The sequence below is a fragment of the Schistocerca cancellata genome, chromosome 5, assembly GCF_023864275.1.
Source record: "Schistocerca cancellata isolate TAMUIC-IGC-003103 chromosome 5, iqSchCanc2.1, whole genome shotgun sequence".
Taxonomy (NCBI): domain Eukaryota; kingdom Metazoa; phylum Arthropoda; class Insecta; order Orthoptera; family Acrididae; genus Schistocerca; species Schistocerca cancellata.
Genome location: NC_064630.1, coordinates 588,605,604 through 588,632,089, shown reverse-complemented (window position 1 = coordinate 588,632,089; position 26,486 = coordinate 588,605,604). Strand labels below are relative to the sequence as shown.

Genomic DNA, 26,486 nt, shown 5'->3' with positions numbered 1-26,486 from the left:
AAATATTTTACAACCCCCCCTCCATTAATATGTCTTCTCTTGGTTTAGCTGTATTCTCTCTACTTCGACCATCATCAGTTATTTTGCTCCTCAAAATAGCAAATATACCTTTAATATCATCTGTCTAATCTAACTCCCTATGTATCGCCTGATTTAAGTCGACTACATTTTATTGCACTTGTTTTGCATTTGATAATGTTCATCTTATATCCTTCCTGCAAGACACTGTCCATTCCGTTCAGCTGCACTTGCAAGTCCTTTACTGTCTCTGACAGGTTTACAGTGTCATAGGCAAACCCCGAAGTTTTTATTTCTTGTCCCTGAACTTTAATACCTTCTCCAAATATTTCTTTGGCTTCCTTTATTGCTTGCTCACTACAGAGAATGAACAGAATCGGGGATAGGGTACAACCCTGTCTCACTCGCTTTTCAGCCACTCATTCCCTTTCGTGCCCTTAGACTCAAGTGCATGTGGTTTCTTGACACGCTGTAAATAACTTTTTATTCCCTGTATTTCATCCCTGTTGCTTTCAGAATCTCAAAGAGGATATTCCAATCAAGATCGTCATTTGCCTTTCTCTAACCTACCTTTTAAGGTAAGTCGTAGGGTCAGCATCTATCGTCTTCTACCAGGTTTCCATTCTACTGTGACTAATACGTATCGGCATTTTGCAACGATGACTTACTGAACTGAAAGTTAGTTATTATTCATACCTGTCAGCACTTACCCTCTTTGGAACTGAAATAATTACAGTCTTGTTGAAGTCTGGGGATCTCTCCCCTCTCTCATTTCGCGTACTAGCTGGAATAATTTAGTTATGGCTGGCCCTCCCAAGGCTGTTGGGAGATCTGAGGCAATGTCGTCTACTCCAGGGGTCTTGTTTCGAAGTAGTCTTTCGGCGTTTTGTCAAATTCCTCTCATTGTATCATATCTCGTATCTCATATTCATCAACGTTCCCTTCTCTTTCTACAACATTGCATTCAAGTACATTTTCCTTGTATAGCTCTTTTATATGCTCCTCCAACCTTTCTGATTTCCCTTCTTAGCCTAGTACTTATTTCCCATCTAGGCAGTTGATATTCATCCAGCTGATTCCTTTTCTCAACAGATCCCTTCAGTTTCTATAGATTTGCATTTGTAGTCTTAGCCATTTTGCGCTCTCTGTCATTGTCGTCTTTTTAGACATCCGTATTCCCTTTCGCTCAATTCACTTGCCAAGTTTTTAAGTTTTCTCCTTTCAGTAATTAAAGTCAATATCTCTGATGTCCACATATTTCTATTATGCCTTGTCTTTGTACCTCTTTGATCCTTCTGTCCTCACTACGTCATCTCTGAAAGCTACCCATTCGTCTTCTACTGTATTATTTCCCCTCTATTCAGTCAATCTTTGTCTAATATTTCCTTTGAAACGCTCAACACCATCTGGTTTTTTCAACTTACCAGGTCTCCCTCACCTTAATTTCCTACCTTTTTCTAGATTCTTCAGTTTTAATTCACAGTTCATAAAGGATAAATTATGTTCAGAGTCCATACCTGTCCCTGGAAATGTCTTGTATTTTAAAAATCTGGTTCCACAATTTCATTCTTAACACTATATGATCAATATGAAGCTTTCCTATGTTTCCAGGTTTCTTCCACGGGTACAGCCTTCATTCATGATTCTCAAGCCATGTGTTAGTGATGATTAAATTATGCTCTGTACTAAATTTCACCTGATGGCTTCTTCTTTTATTCCTTTCCTACAACTCATATTTTGCTGTTCTTTATCCTTCTCCTTCTCTTCCTACCAAGGAATTCACAACCGCAATCAATTTTCCTGCCCCTTAAATAGCTGAATAATTTCTTTAATCTCATCACAAATTATTCCAGTCTCTTCGTCACTTAGTTTGCATATAAACTTGCACTAATGTGGTTGGCCTTGGTTTTGTGTCTGTCTCGGCGGTGGTGCGTTCACTATGTTGCAAGTAGTAACTTACCCGCATTCCCATTTTCTTATTCATTATTAGGCCTACTCCTGTATTATCACTATTTTATTTTTTATACCGCTGCTCTTCTTCATGAGCCACACATTTGTCGTGTCTCTCAACAGATACCCCTCCCTTGTGGTTACATCTACGTACGACTATCTCTTCAGTTGGGGCACACAAGCTAGCCCACCCTAACACTGTTTGTAGTTCATGGGGCAGGAAATAAAGGAGCGAAACATGTGCCGTTACCTTCAGCTGATAGAATTTCCGTTTCTTCTGTCCGCAGCTCGCATTCTAAGTGCAGTAGGAAAGGATGGACGCTATATTTTCATTTATTTATTTAAGATTCCAAGCCCGATAACCCAGTTCGATTATCGGCCGGGTCGCAGATTTTTCTTCGGTCGATGTGTGGATGTTAGTGTTATTCTCATCATTCCATCTCACTTTCATCTACGCACATGTCTCCAAGGTGGCGTCAAGTAGGAAGACTTGCACCAAGCATCCGATCGACCAAGATGGGGTCTCTTGCCAGTAATGGTATGAGACTGTTGCCTTCATTTTAAGTGTTCCGAACATCAGTAGGTAGCAACGGAACCCTTATAGGGTCACTCTGTTGTCCATCCCTCTATCTGTTTGTACTACTGTTTAAAACCCATCTTCTCAGGAACGGGTGGGGTATCAAGCTGAAATTTATGTCATATACTAAGGTCGATGGTCCACTGGCATTGTAAAAAATTGAAGCTTTTAAGTAAATGCAGTCGACAGATACGGCCGTTTATGCCACAAATTTTGATACTCGCAAACACACTTCTAAATTTGTAGGATACTTCCCGTTGACCTAAAACAACGAAATTTGCTAACAAGCAACGTTTCATAGTACAACTAAAGGAAAAAAATCTTAAAACTGTGAATTTGTAATTATATAAACGAAAAAAAATATCGTTTGTTATGTGACTGTATGTTTGTCCGTCTATCCCTTCTCCTCGGCAACAGGTAGACGTATTAAGTTCATATTTATGTGACATAGTAAGGTCTTTGTTCCCTTGATGATGTAAAAGTGTAAAGAAACTTAAGCTTCTGAATTAATTCTATTATAAGATATGGCCATTCATGACACATATTTTGGTACTCGCAAACTCATTCATCGAAACCTACAGGATACTTGCCGTTGACCTAGAATCATAAAATTTGGGAAGAAGCAAGGTTTCACAGTTATCAATTCATGACATGAAGTCTGTATATAAGTCCGCGATCATTTTATTTTTAGCACTTTTATTTTCACAAGTCGTTCTTGATCACATAGATTTCTTAACTCTTTATGACCGGTTTCGGCTTATCGCCATCTTCAGATCGTTAAAATGTCGCATGTCACGTGTTTAACTTAACGATGATTTATATCAGAATATTTTAACGATCTGAAGATAAGCCGAAACTGGTCATAAAGTGTAAAGAAATCTGATTACGTAAGCTTTCCCGGCGTAATAAGTCTTGAAAATCTTTTCGGGTTTGCTGCCGGATCCTAAAATCAACTTGACTCGATATTTCGGCGATCCAACTGTTCGCCATCTTCAGGAATGCTGCTTCTGCTGATGAGTCCCGCTGAGAACTACTCAGTTCTCAGCGGGACTCATCAGCAGAAGCAGCATTCCTGAAGATGGCGAACAGTTGGATCGCCGAAATATCGAGTCAAGTTGATTTTAGGATCCGGCAGCAAACCCGAAAAGATTTTCATGTAAAGAAATCTATATGATCGAGACGGACTTGTGAAAATAAAAGGTTTCACAGTACTAGTAAAAGAAAAAATGCGAAGTTTGTAAGTTGGAATTATATAACACGAAAAAACATTAACATTTTTTAATTCGCCTGTCTGTCTGTCCGTCGATTAAGATGCCTTTTCTCAGGGACGGGTTGACGTATCAAGTTAAAATTTGTCGCATGCTAAGGTCTATAGTCCCTTGACGGCGTTTAAATTGTAGGGTTCTAAGTCAAAACAGTCACAAGGTAAGGATGTTTATGTCACATATTTTGATACAAACTTACTCATCAAAAACTGTTTGGTATTCTTCATTGAACTAGAATCATGAAATTTGGCAGGGAGCGAGGTTTTATAGTATAAGTGAAGGAAAAAGTCCAAAAACTGTTCATCTGAAATTATATCACACGAAAAAACTGTTTTTTTCTCATTCTCGAAAGTCTTGGAAGTCCGATGACCCACATCTTGTCAGTATCGATATCGATAACAGCAAAAATCGTCTCAGGATGGATGAACTATCTATGTACATAATTAGGTTTGTACAGAGCCCTAGGTGCGCGAGTTCTACTCCCATTTATCCTGATTTTTTCCTTCCTTTCCAATGGCGATTGCAGGACGAAGTGCGCTATTAGCAAGTTTCTTTCTTTTAAGGTTGTCGTATGCTGAGTTCTTGTGAGTTTCATTTTCTTTTGAACAACTACAGCAGGCTGAAAGCAGCACAATGTGAAACGGTAACACGTCACATTTCCCGACATTTTATCAGACAAACCATACTAAAAATTACGTGTTTTGGAAGTATCTTTAATCCGGTGTATCGCTTAAACATCTTGTTTTCGCAATATGAGAGGTCTGACTGGTCCACAAGCTTTACCGCATTCAACGAACAAGAAGCGAAACGTTGCAGGATTTCACAATGAAGGTTATCAAATTCTGTTTTCTGTATAATTAGTGTTCAACATGTATGAATCTAAGACAATGAAGCCAACAATTCATATGCAGTTTCTAAATGTTTGCTCACCATTCCAGTGGAAATCAAAGTTCCTGTTGCCGTCCACCCCCTTGCACAAAATGGATGCTCTTGATCGTGTCTTCCTCCACATGCGCTCCTGTGAAATCCAAATGTACATATCAGCAATGGTACACAGGTAGGAAAGGAGGCAAACTGCACTGCCTGACAGAGAAGTTTAATACTTGATGAACAAGGATTTTGTGATTTAGCTTTTCTTTACATAATACGTTGATCGTAGAAGATAACGACAAATACCTCATGATTGTCTTACCCAACAGTTTCAGTTTACAAATGTTTATAAAAGTAAATTTACATAACATTTTGTACGTGCTGCGCGTAAGTTTTGATTAAAAACTCGCAATATTCGCTGCAGTACACACAATAAAATCAGTGTCAGAGAACATGCATTGCTCTTTCGAAACCTGAAACCCATAAAGGATGCGTGCAATGTACATCTTACAGAACATTCAATAAATCGCAGGCATGACACGTGCATTTTAATGGCACATGACGCGAAGTAGCCGAGGAGATATCTCTCAATTGCCGCGATTGGTGGACATATGCTCAAAAGTTCGACGTTGGAAATCGTTTTATTGAAGAGGCTTACAAAGTACAATAAATTTACACTAAAATCACAATATAAAATTGGAATTCCCTGTGAACTCAATTAAATCAAGCAAGTAAGAGAGGGATTCCTGGCTAGTGCTTATTACATTTTGTGTGGACTACATTAATTAGAAATAGTTATGATAGAAACAGTAAAAACAGAAACAACTAAAGCAAAAAAATAGTTATTTGTGAAGAGTGGTATAATAGATACTGTTGTTGGGCAAGTGAAATTGAAGTGTGACGTGTGGCAGCAATGGATGCGATTGAACAGAACTCGTCGTCAGAGTGTTTGTAACTTAGTATTCGTAAACATAGGGGACCTCTCGACATTTAGGCATAAAACTATTAGTTTTTCAATATCAAATATAATTATTAGAAACCTTTTTTGACGTAATAAATACTATGGACAGTCTAAGAGTCATGAAATCTTCTTTACTATTACTACACTTGCAGTAAACAAATTGTAATAAGAAGAAAATGACGTTTGATATGCTACCGGCAATGTACGAATCTTTCCAACTTAGTACGAAGTTCGCTATTGATTCGTATTGTGCGTTGGCGTTACAATGTACTGATCTCTGTGTTGACCATGCTCACGGTTTGGTGTGGTTTATTAGTTATAGATTAATCTACAAATAACAAACCACATCAAACAGTTCTCCATGCCAAATTCTCACCGGTGTCCCTATGTCATTCTAAATACACATACAAAAACATGTTTTGCAGACAAATAAAAACCAGCCACAGCTCAAGAAAAGCGAACTACAGCAACGGTAAGAGTAAAAATGGGGTACATACACGATTTTGCCAGACTATATGTCTCTAAAGATTGTATTCTAAACGAAAATTCAATTCGGACGATGCCCTAATATCTCTATGTTTGCAGATGATAAAGTGTATTAATTTAGACCTGTGACAGACTTAAGTAGAAAGCCATAGTGCAGACGCAATCTAATAAAAATGTAAAATATACAGGGTGTTCCAGCACAACGGTTACAAACTTTTAGGATATATAGGGTACACCTAGACATTGGAAAATTACACAGCAATGTGTGACCGAAGACACTTTTCTAGAGCGGTAGTGACGATACAAAACACAAGAAAGGAAGGATACGATCAGGGTGGGAAAACATGTTTATTACGCTTAACGCAGCAGATACCGAGAAATAAAATCAAAAAAGGTGTACGCATCGCGCCAGCTTCTGGGGAAGTTCGGGACACATCATCTTTTGTCCAGAATATCAGGTCTTCCATGCGCCGGATATGTGAATCCTGCATCACGGTCTGATGTCGTAATTTCGAATACCTTCTTTGATGACGATTGTTCGTCTGTTTTACTCTTATTTCTTGGATTGATGTACTAAGCATAATAAACATATTTTCTGGTGGTGTTAGTGTCTCCCTTTCATGTGTTTTGTGTCGTCACTCTTGCACCTAATTCCGACCATGCATTGCTATCTGATTTTCCGTCGTCTAGGTGTCCTCTACATCTCCTGAATCTTTGTAACCGTTGTGCTGAAACACCCTGCATATGTGCTTTATACAACAACAAAATCTGATGTAACATATACAATATCTGTATGTATGTATTTCAAGAACAGTAAAAGAAGAAACCTATTGAGGCTGCCACAACTGTGCTGAAACCTGGTTGGCTATTAAAGAAAAACAAAAAGCGTGTACTTGCAAAAATGTGGATAACCTTTAATTTGTTATTATATTTCTGTAAGCACTGGAAAAGAGCTTAAAATTCCAATATGATTTCACAGACTTAAAAAAAAAGAGGTGCTGACTAAGGAACATCCCCATCGCACCCCCCTCAGATTTAGTTATAAGTTGGCACAATGGATAGGCCTTGAAAAACTGAACACAGATCAATAGAGAAAACAGGAAGAAGTTGTGTGGAACTATGAAAAAATAAGCAAAATATACAAACTGGGTCATCCATGCGTAAGATAGGCAATATTAAGGGCAATGTGAGGTGAGGAGCGTCGTGGTCCCGTGGTTAGCGTGAATAGCTGCGGAACGAGAAGTCCTTGGTTCAAATCTTCTCTCGACCGAAAATTTTAACTTTTTATTTTCAGTTTATGTGAAAAACTCTTATGTTTTCATCACTTTTTTTGGAGTGATTATTACATCCACAAGAAAACCTAAATCGGGCAAGGTAGAAGAAACTTTTCACCCATTCGCCAAGTGTACTAATTAGGTGGGTCGACAACATATTCCTGTCATGTGACGCACATGCTGTCACCAGTGTCGTATACAAAATATCAGACGTGTTTTCCTGTGGAGGAATCGGTTGACCTATGACCTTGCGATCAAATGTTTTTGGTTCCCATTGGAGAGGCACGTCCTTTCGTCAACTAATCGCACGGTTTTGCGGTGCGGTCGCAAAACACAGACACTAAACTTATTACAGTGAACAGAGACGTCAATGAACGAACGGACAGATCATAGCTTTGCGAAAATAAAGAAAGCAAAATTTTCAGTGGAGGGCAGATTTAAACCAAGGACCTCTCGTTCCACAGCTGTTCACGCTAACCACGGGACCACGGCGCTCATCGCCTCACATTCCCTTTAATGTTGCCTATCTTACGCATGGACGACCCAGTTTGTATATTTTGCTTATTTTTTCATAGTTCCACACAACTTCTTTCTGTTTTCTCGATTGATCTGTGCTCAGTTTTTCAAAGCCTAACCATTGTGCCGACTTATAACTAAATCTGAGGGGGGTGCGATGGGGATGTTCCCTTGTGAGAACCACAAAGACCCAAAGCACATACACCATGTTCTGAGAAAAATAGATGTTTTTGGACGTCAGATCTGTTGACAGACCACCAGTCTCATAGGTCTTGCTCCATCGTAATGATAAGCGACGGCAAGAAGATGAAGAATGAAAGAGCAGAGAAGGCAGTGAGACGATGTCAGCCAATAGCCCGCTGACAAGGACCGCGCCTCGACAGGAGTGGCCTCTACTGAAGAGCGTATAACAGCCGCTCCTGCCAGCCTCGGCCGGACAGTAATAGAAAGGACTGGCTCAGTATTAGGAGAGCACTGCGATAGCAGTGACGTGTTGTCCATATCAATTGCTTACACGGACCTTGTATACAGCAACGGACCTTGAATGTTTGCATGTCGCCCGTCGCTTGACACACCGTTGTCAATTCAAAGTTTCTTCTAATTTGTAATGAAAACTATTTATGTGATTTGCTTGCATTGTTGTATAGCATTCCGAGAGTTCTGCATCCTTTATGAACCCTATAAGCGACGAGTGGTCAGTACGCCACAGGTCTGAGTCGTTTTCTCAATTCCTATTCTTCCTATTAAAAAAGAATGCACCCACTTTACTCGTACGTCACGAAATATTGATTAATATTTAGCGTTATGTTTACTACCAATGTTAATTCACAAAAGTTCCATATGTAGGCTAGTGATTGTCTTTTGACAGTTGTAATCATTGTAATTCATGTGAAACTGGAATCGAAACCTTAAGAACGGATACTAAGTGCACAGCATTCAAAAGGATGACCTATTCCAGCACTTCAAGGTTCCTGTTACTAACATTTCCATTAAGTACATTCTGTTTCAAATAAAACTGACAATATACACTATGTGATCAAAAGTATCCGGACACTTGGCTGAAAATGACTTACAAGTTCGTGACGCCCTCCATCGGTAATGCTGGAATTCAATATGGTGTTGGCCCACCCTTAGCTTTGATGATACCTTCCACTCTCGCAGGCATACCTTCAATCAGGTGCTGGAAGGTTTTTAGGGCAATAGCAACCTGTTCTTCACGCAGTGCTGCACTGAGGAGAGGTATCGATGTCAGTCGGTGAGGCAGGGCAAAAAGCTGGCGTTCCAAAACATCCCAAAGGTGTGCTGTAGCATTCAGGTGAGGACTCTGTGCAGGTCAGTCCATTACAGGGATGCTATTGAAGTCTAAAACCTCTGTCACAGGCTGTGCATTATGAACAGGAGGTCTATCGTGTTGAATGATGCAATCGCCATCCCCGAATTGCTGTTCAACAGTGGGAAGCAAGAAAGTGCTTAAAACATCAATGTAGGTCTGTGCTGTGATACTGCAACACAAAACAACAAGGGGTGCAAGCCCCCTCCATGAAAAACGCGACCACACCGTAATACCACAGCCTCCGAATTTTACTGTTGGCATTACACATGCTGGCAGATTACGTTCACCGGGCATTCGCCATACCACACCGTTCTATCGGATCGCCACATTGTGTACTGTGGTTCTTCATCATTCCACACAACGTTTTTCCACTTTCAGTCGTCCTAGGTTTACGCTCCTTACACCAAGCGAGGCGTCGTTTGGCATTTACCGGCGTGATGTGTGGCTTATGAACAGCCGCTCGACCATGAAATCCAAGTTTTCTCACCTTCCGCCTAACTGTCATAGTACTTGCAGTGCATCCTGATGCAATCTGTAATTCGTGTGTGGATGGTCTGGGTAGATGTATGCCTATTACACATTACGACCCTCTTCAACTGCCGGCGGTCTCTGTCAGTCAACAGACGAGGTCGGCCTTTACGCTTTTGTGCTGTATGTGTCCCTTCACGTTTCCACTTCACTATCACATCGGAAACAGTCGACCTAGGGATGTTTAGTAGTCTGGAAATCTCGCGTACAGACGTATGACACAAGTGACACCCAATCACCTGACCACCTTCGAAGTCCCTGAGTTCCGTGCAACGCCCGATTCTGATCTCTCACGATGTCTAATGACTACTGAAGTCGCCGATATGGAGTACCTGACAGTAGGTAGCAGCACAATGGACCTAATATGAAAAACGTATATTTTTGTCGGTCTCCGGATACATTTGATCACATAGTTTACCTCCAATTACGGAGTACTGCTACTGCATAAATGATATAGACAATAAATTACGTTAGCGACCCTAGATGACAACTGAGTAGTGGAGGCCAACGATTTTATATTTTCTGCTTTAGGCCCATATGGAAATGAATATCGGAAAAATCGCTGAAAACGGTTTTATATATACATTGTGGGCCGACAGATGTAGATAAAACGGGGTTTCCATAAGATCAACAGATGAAACGAGCACGCACACATGCTACAATCTCAAAATCGATGACGATGTGCTGTAGGCGCTTATGGTTCTGAGCCCCTCGATTTCTTTTTTTTTTTTTTTATTTGATGGGTTTATGGCGAATGTCACAATTAACATAAAATAGGTATTCCTATGACCATAGCGTTGACGGGAAAAATAAATCAAGAAATAGATAATTAAATAGAGCCATCTGGAGAGGTTTTGTTAGAATGTAATTTCTGGATAAGTAGCAGTCCTACGATAGATTATGAGGTATTCAACCAGTCATTACATCTGTGAAGGTGTACTCGTATCCATCGGGGTTGAGCACGGGGACGATGTGCCAGTCGACGCTGTCTGTGAGCGCGCTCTCGGCTGCGTTCTCGACCAGCTGGTTGATGATGTAGAGGGCGGCAGCTGGCGCGATCCACTCCCTGGCGTGGATGCCGGCGTCGATCAGGATGACCGGCCGGGAGCCGCCGCCTCCAGAGGATATCTGGATGATATCCAGAGGCCGACCCTCGTACGTCTGTCCGATGGTCTGCACGGTCACTGTACTGGGATAGCTCGATGCCAGCTGCGACAAGTACTGCCGAACCTGTGAAACCCAAGTCAGAATGTGTAAGTAGGCTGTTTAGGTTTTCATGTTGGTGACGCCATGTAGCGCTCTGTATTAAAATCGCTGACTGGGCTGTGTGCAGTCTGTGGCTGGTTGGACTCATTGTTGGATTATTCGTTAGTGTAGTGTTGGGCAGTTGGATGTGAAGAACCCGTAGCGTTGGGCAGTTGGAGGTGAGCCGCCAGCAGTGGTGGATGTGGGAAGCGAGATGCCAGAGTTTTGAGATGTTAATATAAGTGGACAATCTGGACGTGTTTACGACAGAAAAAGGAAATTTGTCAAAATAGATGTCAAGAATTTACATATATATTATGACTTTTGACCCTATTAAAGCAAATACATTGTTTGTTCTCTATAAAAATCTTTCATTTCCAAAATATATATGCCTATCAGTAGTTAGGCCGGCCACAGTGGCCGAGCGGTTCTAGGCCCTTCAGTCTGGGACCGCGTGACCGCTACGGTCGCAGGTTCGAATCCTGCGTCGGGCATGGGTGTGTGTGATGTCCTGAGGTTAGTTAGGTTTAAGTAGTTCAAAGTTCTAGGGGACTGATAACCTCAGATGGTATGTCCCATAGTGCTCAGAGCCATTTGAACCATTTTTGAGCCTATCAGTAGTTAGTGCCTTCAGTAGTTAGATTGTTTTATTTAGCTGGCGTATTGCCGCTCGCTCTATTGCAGTAGTTCGAGTAACGAAGATTTTTGTGAGGCAAGTGATTCATGAAGGATATAGGTTATAGTTAGTCAGGGCTATTCTTTTGTAGGGATTATTGCAAGTCGGATTGCGTTGCGCTAAAATATAGTGTGTCAGTTTAGAAATTATCAGAATAAGTAAAGAGAAAACTGTCTGAGTACGTTCAGTTTTTCTCAGCTGTTTCTGTATCAAATAACGGAGAAGTTTACCAGCAAGGTCTTTCTTTACATTCAAAGGGGGAAGTTTCAAGTGTTAACCAGGCGCATACTCAGTCGCTTCAAAATTAGGAAAATCCGGATAATCCTGCGTTGGTGATCAGCAGTAAAGTACAGGTTTTGTACCATTGCCTCCCAATGACCCGTTATGACTTACACAATGTGTATCAGTATCATACAGCCCCACATAACGAGTACTTGTTCAGTGAGCTGGTGGACGACTATTTAGTGAATGGTAGAAGGCGATGAAGCATGATGCCAGCACACAGTTTACCCCAAATTTGCTAGAAGCCTACTCCTTTCGAACGGTACTAAGGACCCAGACAGGGTAAACGTCTCCCATTGGGTGGGCAGAGCTCCATGAACAGTGCCACGTACTCGCACTATGAGTTTGAATATTTAACCTAGAACATTGCTGCAAAATGTGTGATTGCGAGCCTTTGGCCACTACCTTCCCTACTTTTCCCAGTAAATGCTTTCGGTGAAAACGTCTCCGTAAACCTAGATCCTGTTCAGTAGCCAGTAGCCAGACGATCATAGCAACTTAGCGACTTGAGCGACAAAGTCGGATGTGGAACATAGCAGTTTCGTCGCAAATAGTGCATTTATTTTTGTCAGTATATGTTTTGCTATAAATATGATATTCGTGTTATTGTCGATTACTGGAGCATTAATTTCTGCAAAGAGTCAACAATGTCCAATTTTTATTATATATGTTTTTTGCAGAATGGACAAACTTAATTGATTAAGTGTGGAATTAAGCATGAAAATAGTTGGTAATGAAGTGAAACTACATCGTTCCAGCGTTCTTTCCAAGTCAGAAACATCTATGATGTACAGGGTGATTATAATTAAAGTTAAACTTTCAAACCGCTGTAGAAATATCATCACTGGCCGGAATGACGTCAAACTGCAACGGAATATTATTGGGAAAGGAGGATAAGCATATGACAGAAGGAAAAATTAGTGTGAAAATTGATCAATGGATGGCGCTGTATGTGTCAGAATACGTAAATAAAAACACCTGTCATCCGCACGACCCACTGACGTCGGTACAAACACGCCGGGTGCACGGCTTTTCGTCCTTTCGCGTCTGCGACGTTCGCCATCACTATCTCAATGCAGGATTTCACTTGTAAAGCTGTATTACAAGAATGATTACTGTGCACACGCCGATCTGCAGAATTTCCGGACACTAAAGGGTTTTAAAAAAGGCGTTGGTCCGATGACTGCTGTAGGTCTGGAGAACATGATTCGGAAATTCGAAAAGACGTGTTCTTTTGATGTTCAACCTAGTAGAGGGAGGACACGAATTGGTTCAAAGTCAGTGGAAGCAGTGGCCACAGCAGTGCAGGAGGAGACGAGAGGTGGTGCGCAGACGTGTAGTGCACGAAGAACTGCCCGAACATTGAACAGACCCGTGCGCACGGTGCGTAAAATCCTACGAGACATCCCTCTTTGCTATCGATTCAAAATTACCCATGTGCACGAGTTGCTTCCTGTTGGCCTCTCAGCAAGAGGGACCTTTGCTTTAGAATTTCTTGCTAACATGGAAGTGAACAATGATTGGCCGTGGAAGATTTTGTGGGCACTTCCATCTGTCAGGATATGTCAATACACACAATTGTCGAATATGAGCAACGAAAATCCACAAGCAAATCAACCAGTACCACTACATCCTAAAAAGGACACGGCATCATTTATCATAGGACCATATTTTTCCCAAGAAACAGGCGCTTCAGGTCCTGTTACCTGTACCGTCACTGGTAAGCGCTATGAGTGTCTTTTGCGCAAACACATCATTCCAGCTCTCCAACAGCGTGGGTGTGTGGCCGGGGTCATTTTTATGCAAGACGGCGCATCTCCACACATTGCGAATTCAGTTAAGCAGCTGCTGAAGCACCATTTCGGAAATGCTAGAATTATCAGCCGTCATTTCCCTACATCTTGGTCGTCCCGATCACCTGATCTTAATCCGTGTGCCTTCTGGTTGTAGGGCTCTCTGAAAGATGTTGTGTTCAGTGCTCCGATTGCAAACGTAGCTGCATTGAAGGCACACACTGCGTAACACATTCTGAACGTGACCCCGGAAACACTTGTATCAGTTGTGGAACATGCTGTTTCTCAATTTTAACTTGTCGCAGAAAACGATGGACAGCATACTAAACATGTTTTGCACCAGTCACAAGAAATTTGGCCTCAGGTCAATTAAAAACCTATTTTCCCCATCCGATTTGATATGACCTTGCCGTGGTGGATGGGCTTACGTAACTAACAGTATCACACCTGTACACCCACACTGAGTAGTACGGTTTGTTTAACGTCAAACGTACACCTTAGGCATTATTGTATGATGAATTTGTCATTTGTTGTCGACCACTATTAAATTATGATGTTTAGAGAGCCATCAATAGCTACATTTGGAACTATTTATTTTTCTTCTGCCATTCGTTTTCCCCCTTATCCGATGATATTCCGTTGCAATTTGAAGTCATTCTCACCAGTGGTGTTATTTCTACAGTGGTTTTAAAGTTTAACTTTAATTATAAACACCCTGTACGTATGCGAACTGAAGCGACGAATGAAATTTGTAACAAGGCCAGGATTCGAACCCTAGTCTCCTGTAGATGTGCAAAACATTATGCCACTATACTTAGCCCATTTTATTTTCCCTCTAAACCCGAACAGCAGCGCAGAGGCTCCCCAGTTGTATTGGAATAGCAACTTAGCATCAGACAAAACGGAAGATACTCTCTGAAATCCAGACATAGTTGCTTTTATCAAACGAATCCTTATGGCTCCACAGACCCTTCCAAGTCTCAAACATCTATGCTCTGTATATGGAGACTGAAGTAACAAATGAAAATTTGTACCAAGGCTGGAATTCGAACCCCCTGCTCATTAGTCAGATGCGCTGACTACTACACCATCCTGGCTCTGCACAGCTACACAAACTACACCAGCACGCCTGCCTCCTATGTTCAAATTCCCATTCACGCCTCAGCCCGCTTGGTATTCCCCCTAAACTAGAACAGCATTGCATTAGAGGGAATACTAGTCGGCCTGATGCATGAATGCGAATTTGGATTGAGGAGAGAGGCGTGCTATCGTAGTCAGTACAGTTGTGCAGAACCACTGGGTGTAAGGTTAGCGAATTTGCCTATGAGAAATAGGCATTGTTTGGCTACAATATGCTTGTATACATCATTAGTAATAAGACTAACATGCAATTAACACATAAAAATTAATAATTTTGACAAAGAACCACGTAATATATTTTTGTATGTAGTGTTATTGAATACAACGACAGGACTGGCAGCAAAATAAATAAGCAGAATTTTAATATCTCCTAACTGAGTTTGGAAAAACTAAACGAAGTTTTCAGAACTATGATGTGTTTGAAATTTGAAAGCAGTCAGTTATTGTGTAATTATTATTATTAATTAAGAGTTACGTTGCCCCTCCTGGGGTCGCTCTGTTTACATTCCCCCAATTTTTCTATAGAATTTACTGTATTAGTATAAAAAATCGACCTGCCAGGGTAACCAAGAGCGCTAACGAGCTGCTTCCTGGACTCAGGTAAGCGCGCTGGCCCCAGATCGAATCCGCCCAGCTGATTAACAACGAGGGTCGGTTTGCCAGCCAGACTGGATGTGTTTTTAGGCGGTTTTCCACATCCCATTAGGCGAATACTGAGCTGGTCCCCACGTTCCGCCTCAGTTACATGGCTCACAGACATACGAACACACTTGCACTATTCCGTGGATTAAAATAGCCGCAGACCGTTGGGGTACGCTACTTCTTCCCTGGGGGGTACGGGGTGGCGACAGGAAGGGCATCTAGCCACACCTTAAAATTAACATGCCACCTCCGATTAACCAGCAGACCCCACAGGATGATGGTGAAGGACTGTAGGTTCTCTTCATTGTGAAGGAAGTGAAGAAGATTAGAATGTGCAATCGACAGTGAGGTCATAATTGATGAACTAATTCCGATTGTTTCAAGGATAGGAAAAGAATCGGTCGTGCTCTTTCAAGCGAACAATCCTGGAATTGACCTGTAGTGGTTTAGGGAACTCACTGATAATCCAGATCTGGATAGCTGGACGCTGATTTGAACCGTCGTCCTCCCAAATGCGTAGAATGTGCTAACCACAGTGCCACCTCTCGGTCCCTTCACTATGGGTGATACTGTGAGGGCTCCTGGTAACTGTGGTTAGGGATATGAATGTGGGAAGTATTGGAGAAGATTTTATATGGGAAATGAAATGGAACGGCTGTATGGGAAGTATCTGATAGATGGGATGCATGTGTTAGAAGATGTATGGGACGTTTGGTCGGATATGTTGAGTTGGAACCTTAATTCCGAGCAAGTATGTTGGTTACGATAAGATGAAAGGGGGCATTTCAGGTACCGTAATTTCTCGTAACCATGATCCATTTTCCAGAGTATTTTGTCACTTTGTCTGCAGAGCAAATGCACTGCTCAATATCACTGATACGACCACCAGTCAATAGCTTGAATATCAAGCTTTTGTAGCAGCAGGAAGAGAGTCAGTGAGGATCTGGAAGATATCGACAGGGACGTGGAGCGATGTCGACTCCACTGCTGTGGCCAGCTGCACTAGGTTTCTCGGTTGAGGATCGTGGCATGAGCAGCCTGAGAGGCCACACAGATTCTCGATTGTGTTTAAATACGGGGGTCTGGTGGCCATGGAAGTATAGAAAACTCATCTTGTTGCTCTCCGAATCACACAAGTACACTACGGGCTGTGTGACAGGTTATATTGTCCTGCTGGTAAATGCCATCCTGCTGAAGAAAAACAAAATGCGCAGGGGTGGACATGGTCACTAAGGGTAGATGCGTACGTGTGTTAATTGATTATACCTTCCAGAACGACGAGATAACCCATGGAATGCAACCAAAACACTCCCGAGACCCTTCCGATGATTGTTGCAGCGAGTTTGGTTCCAGAAGTTTCACGCTGCATACGCCAACGGGCACTGTTCGATTGAGCGTAAAACCTGATTCATCTGAAAGGCTACCTGTCGCCATACAGCGGACATATAGTTGCAGTATTGTTGTGCAAAATCCATCCTTCGTCGCAGATGAACAATAATCAGCATGGTTGCAACAAACAGGTGTCTGCTGAGGCGGCTCATACGCAGAAACGTTCGTTTTAAACGGTCGTTCAGGAGACACTGTTGGTAGTCCTTGGTTGACCTGGACGGTCAGTTGCTCTACATTTCCGCGTCTATTCGTATCAGTTGCTTCAGTTCCAATTTTGGGTAGCGCCATTTTACCATGCACTGTATACTTTAACCACTGTGGCACGCGATCAGTTTACAAACTTAGCCGTTTCGGAAATGGTTCAACCTTTAGCCCGAAAACCAATGGTGATGCCTTTTACGACGTCAGATAAATCTCTCCGTTTCCGCATTATGGAGTTTTCACTGTTTTCCGCATTCCCCAGGACGCTTAATACACTCCTGGAAATTGAAATAAGAACACCGTGAATTCATTGTCCCAGGAAGGGGAAACTTTATTGACACATTCCTGGGGTCAGATACATCACATGATCACACTGACAGAACCACAGGCACATAGACACAGGCAACAGAGCATGCACAATGTCGGCACTAGTACAGTGTATATCCACCTTTCGCAGCAATGCAGGCTGCTATTCTCCCATGGAGACGATCGTAGAGATGCTGGATGTAGTCCTGTGGAACGGCTTGCGATGCCATTTCCACCTGGCGCCTCAGTTGGACCAGCGTTCGTGCTGGACGTGCAGACCGCATGAGACGACGCTTCATCCAGTCCCAAACATGCTCAATGGGGGACAGATCCGGAGATCTTGCTGGCCAGGGTAGTTGACTTACACCTTATAGAGCACGTTGGGTGGCACGGGATACATGCGGACGTGCATTGTCCTGTTGGAACAGCAAGTTCCCTTGCCGGTCTAGGAATGGTAGAACGATGGGTTCGATGACGGTTTGGATGTACCGTGCACTATTCAGTGTCCCCTCGACGATCACCAGTGGTGTACGGCCAGTGTAGGAGATCGCTCCCCACACCATGATGCCGGGTGTTGGCCCTGTGTGCCTCGGTCGTATGCAGTCCTGATTGTGGCGCTCACCTGCACGGCGCCAGACACGCATACGACCATCATTGACACCAAGGCAGAAGCGACTCTCATCGCTGAAGACGACACGTCTCCATTCGTCCCTCCATTCACGCCTGTCGCGACACCACTGGAGGCGGGCTGCACGATGTTGGGGCGTGAGCGGAAGACGGCCTAACGGTGTGCGGGACCGTAGCCCAGCTTCATGGAGACGGTTGCGAATGGTCCTCGCCGATACCCCAGGAGCAACAGTGTCCCTAATTTGCTGGGAAGTGGCGGTGCGGTCCCCTACGGTACTGCGTAGGATGCTACGGTCTTGGCGTGCATCCGTGCGTCGCTGCGGTCCGGTCCCAGGTCGACGGGCACGTGCACCTTCCGCCGACCACTGGCGACAACATCGATGTACTGTGGAGACCTCACGCCCCACGTGTTGAGCAATTCGGCGGTACGTCCACCCGGCCTCCCGCATGCCCACTATAGCCCTCGCTCAAAGTCCGTCAACTGCACATACGGTTCACGTCCACGCTGTCGCGGCATGCTACCAGTGTTAAAGACTGCGATGGAGCTCCGTATGCCACGGCAAACTGGCTGACACTGACGGCGGCGGTGCACAAATGCTGCGCAGCTAGCGCCATTCGACGGCCAACACCGCGGTTCCTGGTGTGTCCGCTGTGCCGTGCGTGTGATCATTGCTTGTACAGCCCTCTCGCAGTGTCCGGAGCAAGTATGGTGGGTCTGACACACCGGTGTCAATGTGTTCTTTTTTCCATTTCCAGGAGTGTATATCTTCCACTTGTAGTGTTGCCGCCTGCTGTCAGTGAGTGGTTATTTTGAGCGGTGGTCACATTAATGTGACTGGACTGTGTCTATATGACATTCAAATTACTTCTTTTGCTTCTCAAGTGCTAATGAAGAGAACGGTACATTACTGTTATTCCAGGTCTTTATTTCAAGTATTATTAAAATAGAAATTAATTATTAAACCAAATCCAGAGTTTCCCACTTCTCGCCATGCAACTCAAACTTTAATGATTCTACTCGCCCAGGCTTCGTCCTCATATTTTACAAATACAAAATCTTTAATTTTAAACTGAATCTGGGGGCAAGAGCGATATGGCATCCGATTTATTCTCTATCGATGTTCACGCAGTGATATGAGAAAGGAATAATGTCATATCATTATGAGGCACGAACCAGAAGAATGAGAAGTAGTATCAAAACACTGTACAATAAATCTTTATTTCTAGAATCACAAGTACTTATCACAAGCTGATGTTGACGCGAGTGGAATGACAGTGAAGGATGCCTATTATAGTGTCGTATAGCAGTTGCTGAAAATGGTTCTGTCCTCCACAATAAGCATAGTCTTCCACCGCATTCGACTAAGGTCACACGCAAACTTTTATGGTGCTTCTAATGGGAGTTAATGTACTGCCCCCCTCCTACCACCCTCCCCCCCCCCCCCCGCCTTAAAGTTCTGACGTGGGTCGACGTGATGTCTACTGCAGCGAACGACAAAAGATGTATTTGCGTGGTAGGCGTGTCACAACTTACAAAGTTGTCACTTCGTTATGAGGGCACTAGTAGTAGGTTTAAATTTATTAACTCGCATGACCAGTTTCCATATATTTAGTGTCATTATCAGGTTCATCTTCTATATAATGCTGTTCCACTCTTTATCATGACGTGGCAACGTTTACGACATGGAAACATCTATACCATGAATCAGTGCCTTGCTTTAACGATGAAAAGACGATTGGCAAGCATTGTAACTATGCTGGAACGCTTCACATACCACTTACACACTATAGATTATCATCTTAAATGCCTCGCTGTGTGAGGTCTCCTAATCTTTCTTTGTAATTCATCCGTATAAAATGAGATATAGCACCGTTCCGGTAAAATTTATATCCGATCCTTTAGCAGGTCCAAGAAAATTGTTCAGGATAGTTAACATACAATTACAAAAGAAATGTCAAGCGATTTTTCTATTTTTTTAGGTAACTGTTTCCAATTCATACGTTAGTATAGTAAAGTACTGAGTTCCAAAAATGCAAGTAGATTTCATTCTTCGGCTGTCGTAGGGAGCCAATCAAAATATTTTCAGCTCGGGCGATACTCACTTCATCATAGCGTTGGTACTCGGTGAATGAGATGCGACTCTCGGGGGTTTTAGGAATGGATTTCACCAGCGTCATATTTCGCTCCTTCTCAAAGATCCTGGAAATTGACAATGATATTATTTGTAAACCATAGAAACTACTCTATTTATAATAGAACGTATCGTTATCTCAATAATAATAATAATAATAATAATAATAATAATAATAATAGTAATAATAATAACTAGTAGTATTAGTAGTAGTAGCAGTACTAATAGTAGTATTTATGTTTGTGCCCTTCTTTTTCCTTTTTTTCAAAACTTTGACATTTATTTATTTAACCTGATGTGATTTAATATCACATACCAGAACGTATCAAATAACAAAATCCATTTTATAAATAGTTTGTACTCTACAAATATTCCCATTTACGTCTGTAATACCGGGATCTGTAAGAAATTGTCAATTGAGTAAATTCTTAGGTGACACCTGCATAGAACTCACATTACTGTTGTTTTGAGAAAGAATACACATTTCTCATAACTGTTAAACTGTTGTAGTTTGTGGTGTTGCGTAGCTATACACAACTAGAAATTTTCTCCAGTCCTGTCTCTTTTTGAGAACATGTGAAATATTGTTTTTCACTCTAAACAGTCGGCGGTATTTTTCTTCATTTTGGGGTAAGGATCTTCATCTGCATGTAGAAGATCCGTTGGTGTGATCATGTTGGGCGTCCTTTGAAAACTTTCCAATTTTTTTTTCTCATGGACATCTATACGTTGTTAGCATTGCCACATAGAAACTGATGTTATTTGGTGTCGGTTAGATAGCAGGCAGTACACAGTGAGGAATCTGCTACATGAATGAAGTGTAATCTTGATCTGCATAAAGTTCTTGTACGCCTCGATCACTTTGCTCATATGTTTTTGAGGTGTTTTTATTTCAGTATGACTATATTCTATGAGGAAGTGTTTCACATAGTTTGAAACAAGTGATGTATTGGTGCAACAATGTAAATTTTAGGAGTTCTGTGTCAGCTTTCCTTGGTTCCTATATCACCTTCATTTTCTCAGAATGGGCTCTCTCCCTCTCGCCAGACCAAGTTTAATTGTGGCACACCAGCAGTCCAGTCGTGAATTATTTGCCTAAAATTTTTTCTGTCTGGTATAGCATCTTGTATTATTCCTGCGTCCTTCAGTGCTACTTTTACCGCATTGATCCGATTCATTGTTTCCACTTCAACTATTTCTGCGACCGTCGTAGAATTTCACAGCATTCTAGTTAACCAGGTTTTGGTCCATTCTTTCAATATGCCCATCAATTTTAGAACACATTTTTCCGTATTTCCAGTTTCTTTATTTACTCTTCATCTGTATAGTCCTATTTTTTTTGTAATTTGCAGCTAAAATTATCCATATTACATTTCACTATCTCTTTTGGATTTTTTTGAGAATTCTCTTTTTGTTTAAAACGATTGTTTAAGTCCCATAAAGTCATATGGTTTTATGCCCGTGTTGTAATGTCTGAGTTTTGTGTATTTTGAGGTACTTTTCCGTTATAGATTTATTTCTTAAGTCTGAAGGCTGTTTCCGTTTTGTGGCAACGAATTTCGTGACTAGTCTTTTACATATAAGATTCCTGAGTGATTTCACCTAAACATTTGAATTGGGAAAAACTTCTCGATTTTCCCGTATTTAGTTTTTAGAATTTTGTTACTTTAAATGATAATTGGAGACATAATGTTTCTACTGTTCCTTTACGGGTTTTTCTTTCTTTAGGTCCTCAAATTGAATTGATAGATCGTCTGCAAAAGCTAAGCAGTTTATCCTAATACTAGTTCGGCCTGATTTGATTGGTTCGTCCATTTTAAACTTCGATTTTAGTTTCCGAAACTTCTAAAATGCTTTCTCTAAGATGCAGTTGAAAATAAATAGAGGGATTCCATCCCCTTTCTCACTTCTGTTTTAATTTTAAAATGTTCGGAAATTTCTTCTCCGAATTTTTATCTTATATTTTGTACCATTTACTTAGTTTTTCACTAATAACTGCAGTGATTTTGCGATTCAGACCTTGAACTTTCAAAATTTGGAAAGGAGACTTAGAGTCTACAGAATCACAACTTTTTAAAGAAAAAAAATCATCACAGGCAGAAACTACTTAACGTCTGAGAATTAGTTTCAGAACTGAAATTTATTCTAGGCATATTCCCTTTGGTCTGAGACCTCCTTTACATTCATCAGTTCTGCATTCAAGTTGTTACTCTATTCCGTCCAAGAAACATTGAGAGAGAATTTGGTGCGGGACAACAAGAAAGGAACTCTTTCTGTAACTATTAACGACGGTTCTGTCTCCAGTCTTCTGTAGTGGAAGTATCCCTACAATTTTCAAATCATGCGGAATTTTCACGTTTCTCCAAAAGTTTTGCATGGACAATGTAATTTTCTTTAAGGTTTTTGGACCAGCTAATTTAAGGTTTTCAACAGATGCTTTGTTATTTTTTAGCCTTTCAATTTGTCTAGCAGTTTACCCTTTATTTAGTGCTTGTGAAACTGGATTGATTTTTGTGGGCGTTTCTAGTGGAAATACTATTATTATTATTAATGCCGTCAGATGTATCATAAACACTACGGTTCATAATAAACTAAAAAACTAATAAATGACTGCAGGTTCCAGCATGATAAAGTTGTAACTCAGAATGTGGCCACGCCGACTGCACGCGGTTAAGCTGATATGAGCTCTTTACATAATCACTTCACCGAAAAACGGTTAGCGGAGTACATATACGTAACTGTTTATCACCTCACTCGCAAAGTCTTCTACCGTCAACGAAATCCTAGCTACATACTGTTACGTTGCCACTATGATCTCTATTCCGAAACTGTCTAAAAGACTTCCATGTGGCCCACCTCTGTTTGTGTCCAGCGGGCTGTTCCGCTTGTGGAATCCGGTGTTGTTCCTCGGATTCTGTCCGCCTCTCCAATCAGTGTCTTGCTCCTTGAAATCTACACAACATCTAATAAAACTGTGCCTAAATTTCTGTATCATGGAGTAAGTGTTGTGTGGAAGTAGATAGTTTGGTTGCCGAGTTCTATAGAATTAGGGTTTGTCGTAGTCAGCCAGTCACCAATCTGCAGCTTTCATTTGCAGCGTAGTCAACTTTCATGGAATGTGTTACTTTATACCACACTGGACTCCTATACTCGCTCATTGTTAAAGCTATAATTTTCATAACCGATGTTTTGGCTTTACAAGTAGTGGTCTTTAATGTTCAAAGTATATTAGTTCCAGCACCGATCTCCGATTTGATGTTGGAACAGTGTTTCTGGAACATTCAAATTCTCCAGAATAATTCTCAAGTAAATGGAATTGCGACAGCGCTCCAGTGTCGTACCTCGCCATGACATCATCATTTTATTGAGGCTTCTAGATGCGATGATCAATAGCGTAGATCGGGATTTGTTTGTCTTGATAGCAGTGGTACTCGTACAAACATTCAAGCGGGTCAGTAATCTTTTGTTCCATCTAATCAAATGATTTTCTCTGCGTGATTATTTGCGTCATCGAGGTACAAACAGTTCAAAAATGGTTCAAATGGCTCTGAGCACTATGGGACTTAATATCTATGGTCATCAGTCCCTTAGAACTTAGAACTACCTAAACCTAACTAACCTAAGGACAGCACACAACACCCAGTCATCACGAGGCAGAGAAAATCCTTGACCCCGCCGGGAATCGAACCCGGGAACCCGGGCGTGGGAAGCGAGAACGCTAACGCATGACCACGAGCTGCGGACTAGAAACAGTTCTTTGTTTCTTTGGACATAGGCGGCTGGTCGAGTAGAGACGAGCTCACTGTCTCTGACAGAAGTGTCATCTGACTGTTTAAGTGGGGATGTTTCACAGACTAACCCTTCAAATGTTTTCCACAGTGTTTTCCTATCAGCTCACTTGACTCTGTACTGCCGCTGGAGATATACTGTACGTGGTGGTACAGCTGCTGTAATTTTGACCATAATAGGTCTGTGTTGGGAATAGGGATACGTTGGCCACACTTCTCACAAGCACACGGGCAGGAATTTACTCACCCGCCAGAGCCACACTCTATTACCGTGTAACACCGACGCAAGCCTCTACAGTATAATGGCCTCAGTTCAGCTAGGAAGAGAGTACACCAATTTCAGTGGATATGCCGTATCTCACTCATCGATGGAATTGCTTAATTTTACCCACTGTTCCAAATGGTCCAGACATTTTGTGTGGGATTAATATCGAATAATTTAGCGGGTCAGTCAAGGTGCAATGGCGTGTCTAACAGTTCCTCACACTACTAACTAATGCGTCCAGTCCTGTGAATAGAGCTGTTGTCATCCTGTAAGACAGATATCTCCACAGCTTATATGTACAACAATTGGAAACATCTCTTCACCCAGAATGATGAAATAAACATCCTGGCTCATGCTCTCAGTAACCTGAATGAATTGCAGACATGCAGCTTCATCTACCGCTCTTAGTAATGACTTTTATGAGCATCAAAACTCTCATGCATGCAGTTCCCTTCGCAATATCTGTTCAGAAGCTGGTTGAGATGGATCTGCATTCCTGGCAGTAGCAGTTTACGTCGCATTTTTAAAAAAGGGAAAAAATAACGTGTAGTACTTTTATCTATACTAATGTTTGACGGTATGGACACACCTCAAAAGTAAAGTCAGTAGCACTGCCTGGAGTGGCTTTCTGCTCAAATTTTACGTTCCAAAACTGTTCAGTAAATTATCTCAATAAACACTTGCGGCGTCAACAAACTAATTGTAGTTACTATTAGTAGCAACATTTCACCATTGTAAATTATTTGCCTTCTTTTGTAGATAGAATTTATTCGCCGTGAATTAATTTTCTTTCTAAGTTCCCTTTAGTTGCTCAGGAATCATCAGGGGTATCAAATTATTTGATTTGATGCATGTCCACGCTGGCTGGACTCAGTGACGTTCTAGAGGCACGAAAATAATTTGCGTTCATCATAGCTGCGTGCATTAGGCGTAACAACATTTTAAAAAATATATTACAACGTATTTTAAAGTAGAGTTTCTGTGAAAGTCTGTGCTTTTTATTGTTCTCATGGTCTTCAGTCCGAAGACTGGTTTGATGCAGCTCTCTACGTTGCTGTATCCTGTGCAATCCTCTTCATTTCTGAGTAACTATTGTAGCCTGTATCCTTCTGAATCTGCTTTCTGTATTAATCCCTCGGGTACTTCCTACGCTTCCCTTCATTACCAGACTAACAATTCCTTGATACCTCAGCATGTTCCCATTCACCGATCCCTTCTTTTAGTCAAGTTACGCCATAAATTTCATTTTCCCCTAATGTTATCCAGTACCTCCTCATTAGTAACGTGATCTACCCATCTAATCTTCAGCGTTCTCCCAATTTCAAAAGATTCTATTCACCTTCTTTCATTAGTCATCCAAGTCTCACTTCGGTACAAGGCTACGCTCCGTGTAAATACTTTCAGAAAACGCGTCCTAACACTTAACTTTATATTCGATGTTAAGAAATTCCTCTGTTCCATAAATGATTTTCTTGCTACAGTTAGTCTCCATTTCGTATTCTCTCTGTATCGGAGATCATCAGCTATTTTTCTGCGAAATAGTAAAATTCATCTACTACTTTTAGTGTATCATTTCCAAATGTAATTCCCTCAGCATGGGACACGGAACAGTTGCGAAATCAAAGAGAACTGCGGCATTCAGCGTGTGAAAGAGAGTCGAAAACTTACTGCTCGAGATCATCAATGAGCACGTGGTGCAGCACTCCATGGCGATCGAGGAATCCTCGGAAGTGGTCGTGCATGTCGGGCGGCACCCTCACGTCGACAGGGTGGCCGGCGCGGTGAGCTCGCGACCAGAAGTCGAGGGCCGGGTGCTCCCGCAGCTGAGACAGCGCCTGCAGCTGCTCCTCCGCCGGCACCAGACGGTAGACTTTGTGTCTGCCACAGAAACACAACAACTGCCTCGTTACGTTCATCCAAACATCTGATTGAATATATAGACTGCTTCAGGACTGCCAAGGAACGATCATATACTATCAGGTCAAAAGTATATGGACACCTATTAATGAGGAAGAGTATCGTGTGTGTCTAACTTACGATTTTATGGCGGTTTTTACTCTACTGGAGACGCTTTCAATAATGTGTCTAAGAGTCAAGAGTCAAGAGTCAAAAACAGAAAGGTAGTGACATCGGACAGCGGGGTCTGGAGTGAAGTCGGCGTTGTAACGCATTACAAAGGTATTCCATTGGGTGGAGGTCGGGTCCCTGGACAGGTTTTTCAT

At 41.9% G+C, this 26,486-nt stretch overlaps 1 protein-coding gene across 1 annotated transcript in view; it reads right to left on the bottom strand.

The window, feature by feature from the left end:
* The window catches only part of LOC126188187 (carboxypeptidase B-like), a 59,053-nt gene that overhangs the window by 17,452 nt on the left and 15,115 nt on the right, over nucleotides 1–26,486 (bottom strand). Inside the window, exons 2-5 of the mRNA XM_049929720.1 lie at nucleotides 25,933–26,142; nucleotides 20,183–20,279; nucleotides 10,703–11,008; nucleotides 4,741–4,828 (exon numbers count right to left, since the gene is read on the bottom strand). Of these exons, the coding sequence (XP_049785677.1) occupies nucleotides 4,741–4,828; nucleotides 10,703–11,008; nucleotides 20,183–20,279; nucleotides 25,933–26,006 (565 nt within the window). The 5' untranslated portion in view covers nucleotides 26,007–26,142. The remainder of the gene's footprint in view (nucleotides 1–4,740; nucleotides 4,829–10,702; nucleotides 11,009–20,182; nucleotides 20,280–25,932; nucleotides 26,143–26,486) is intronic.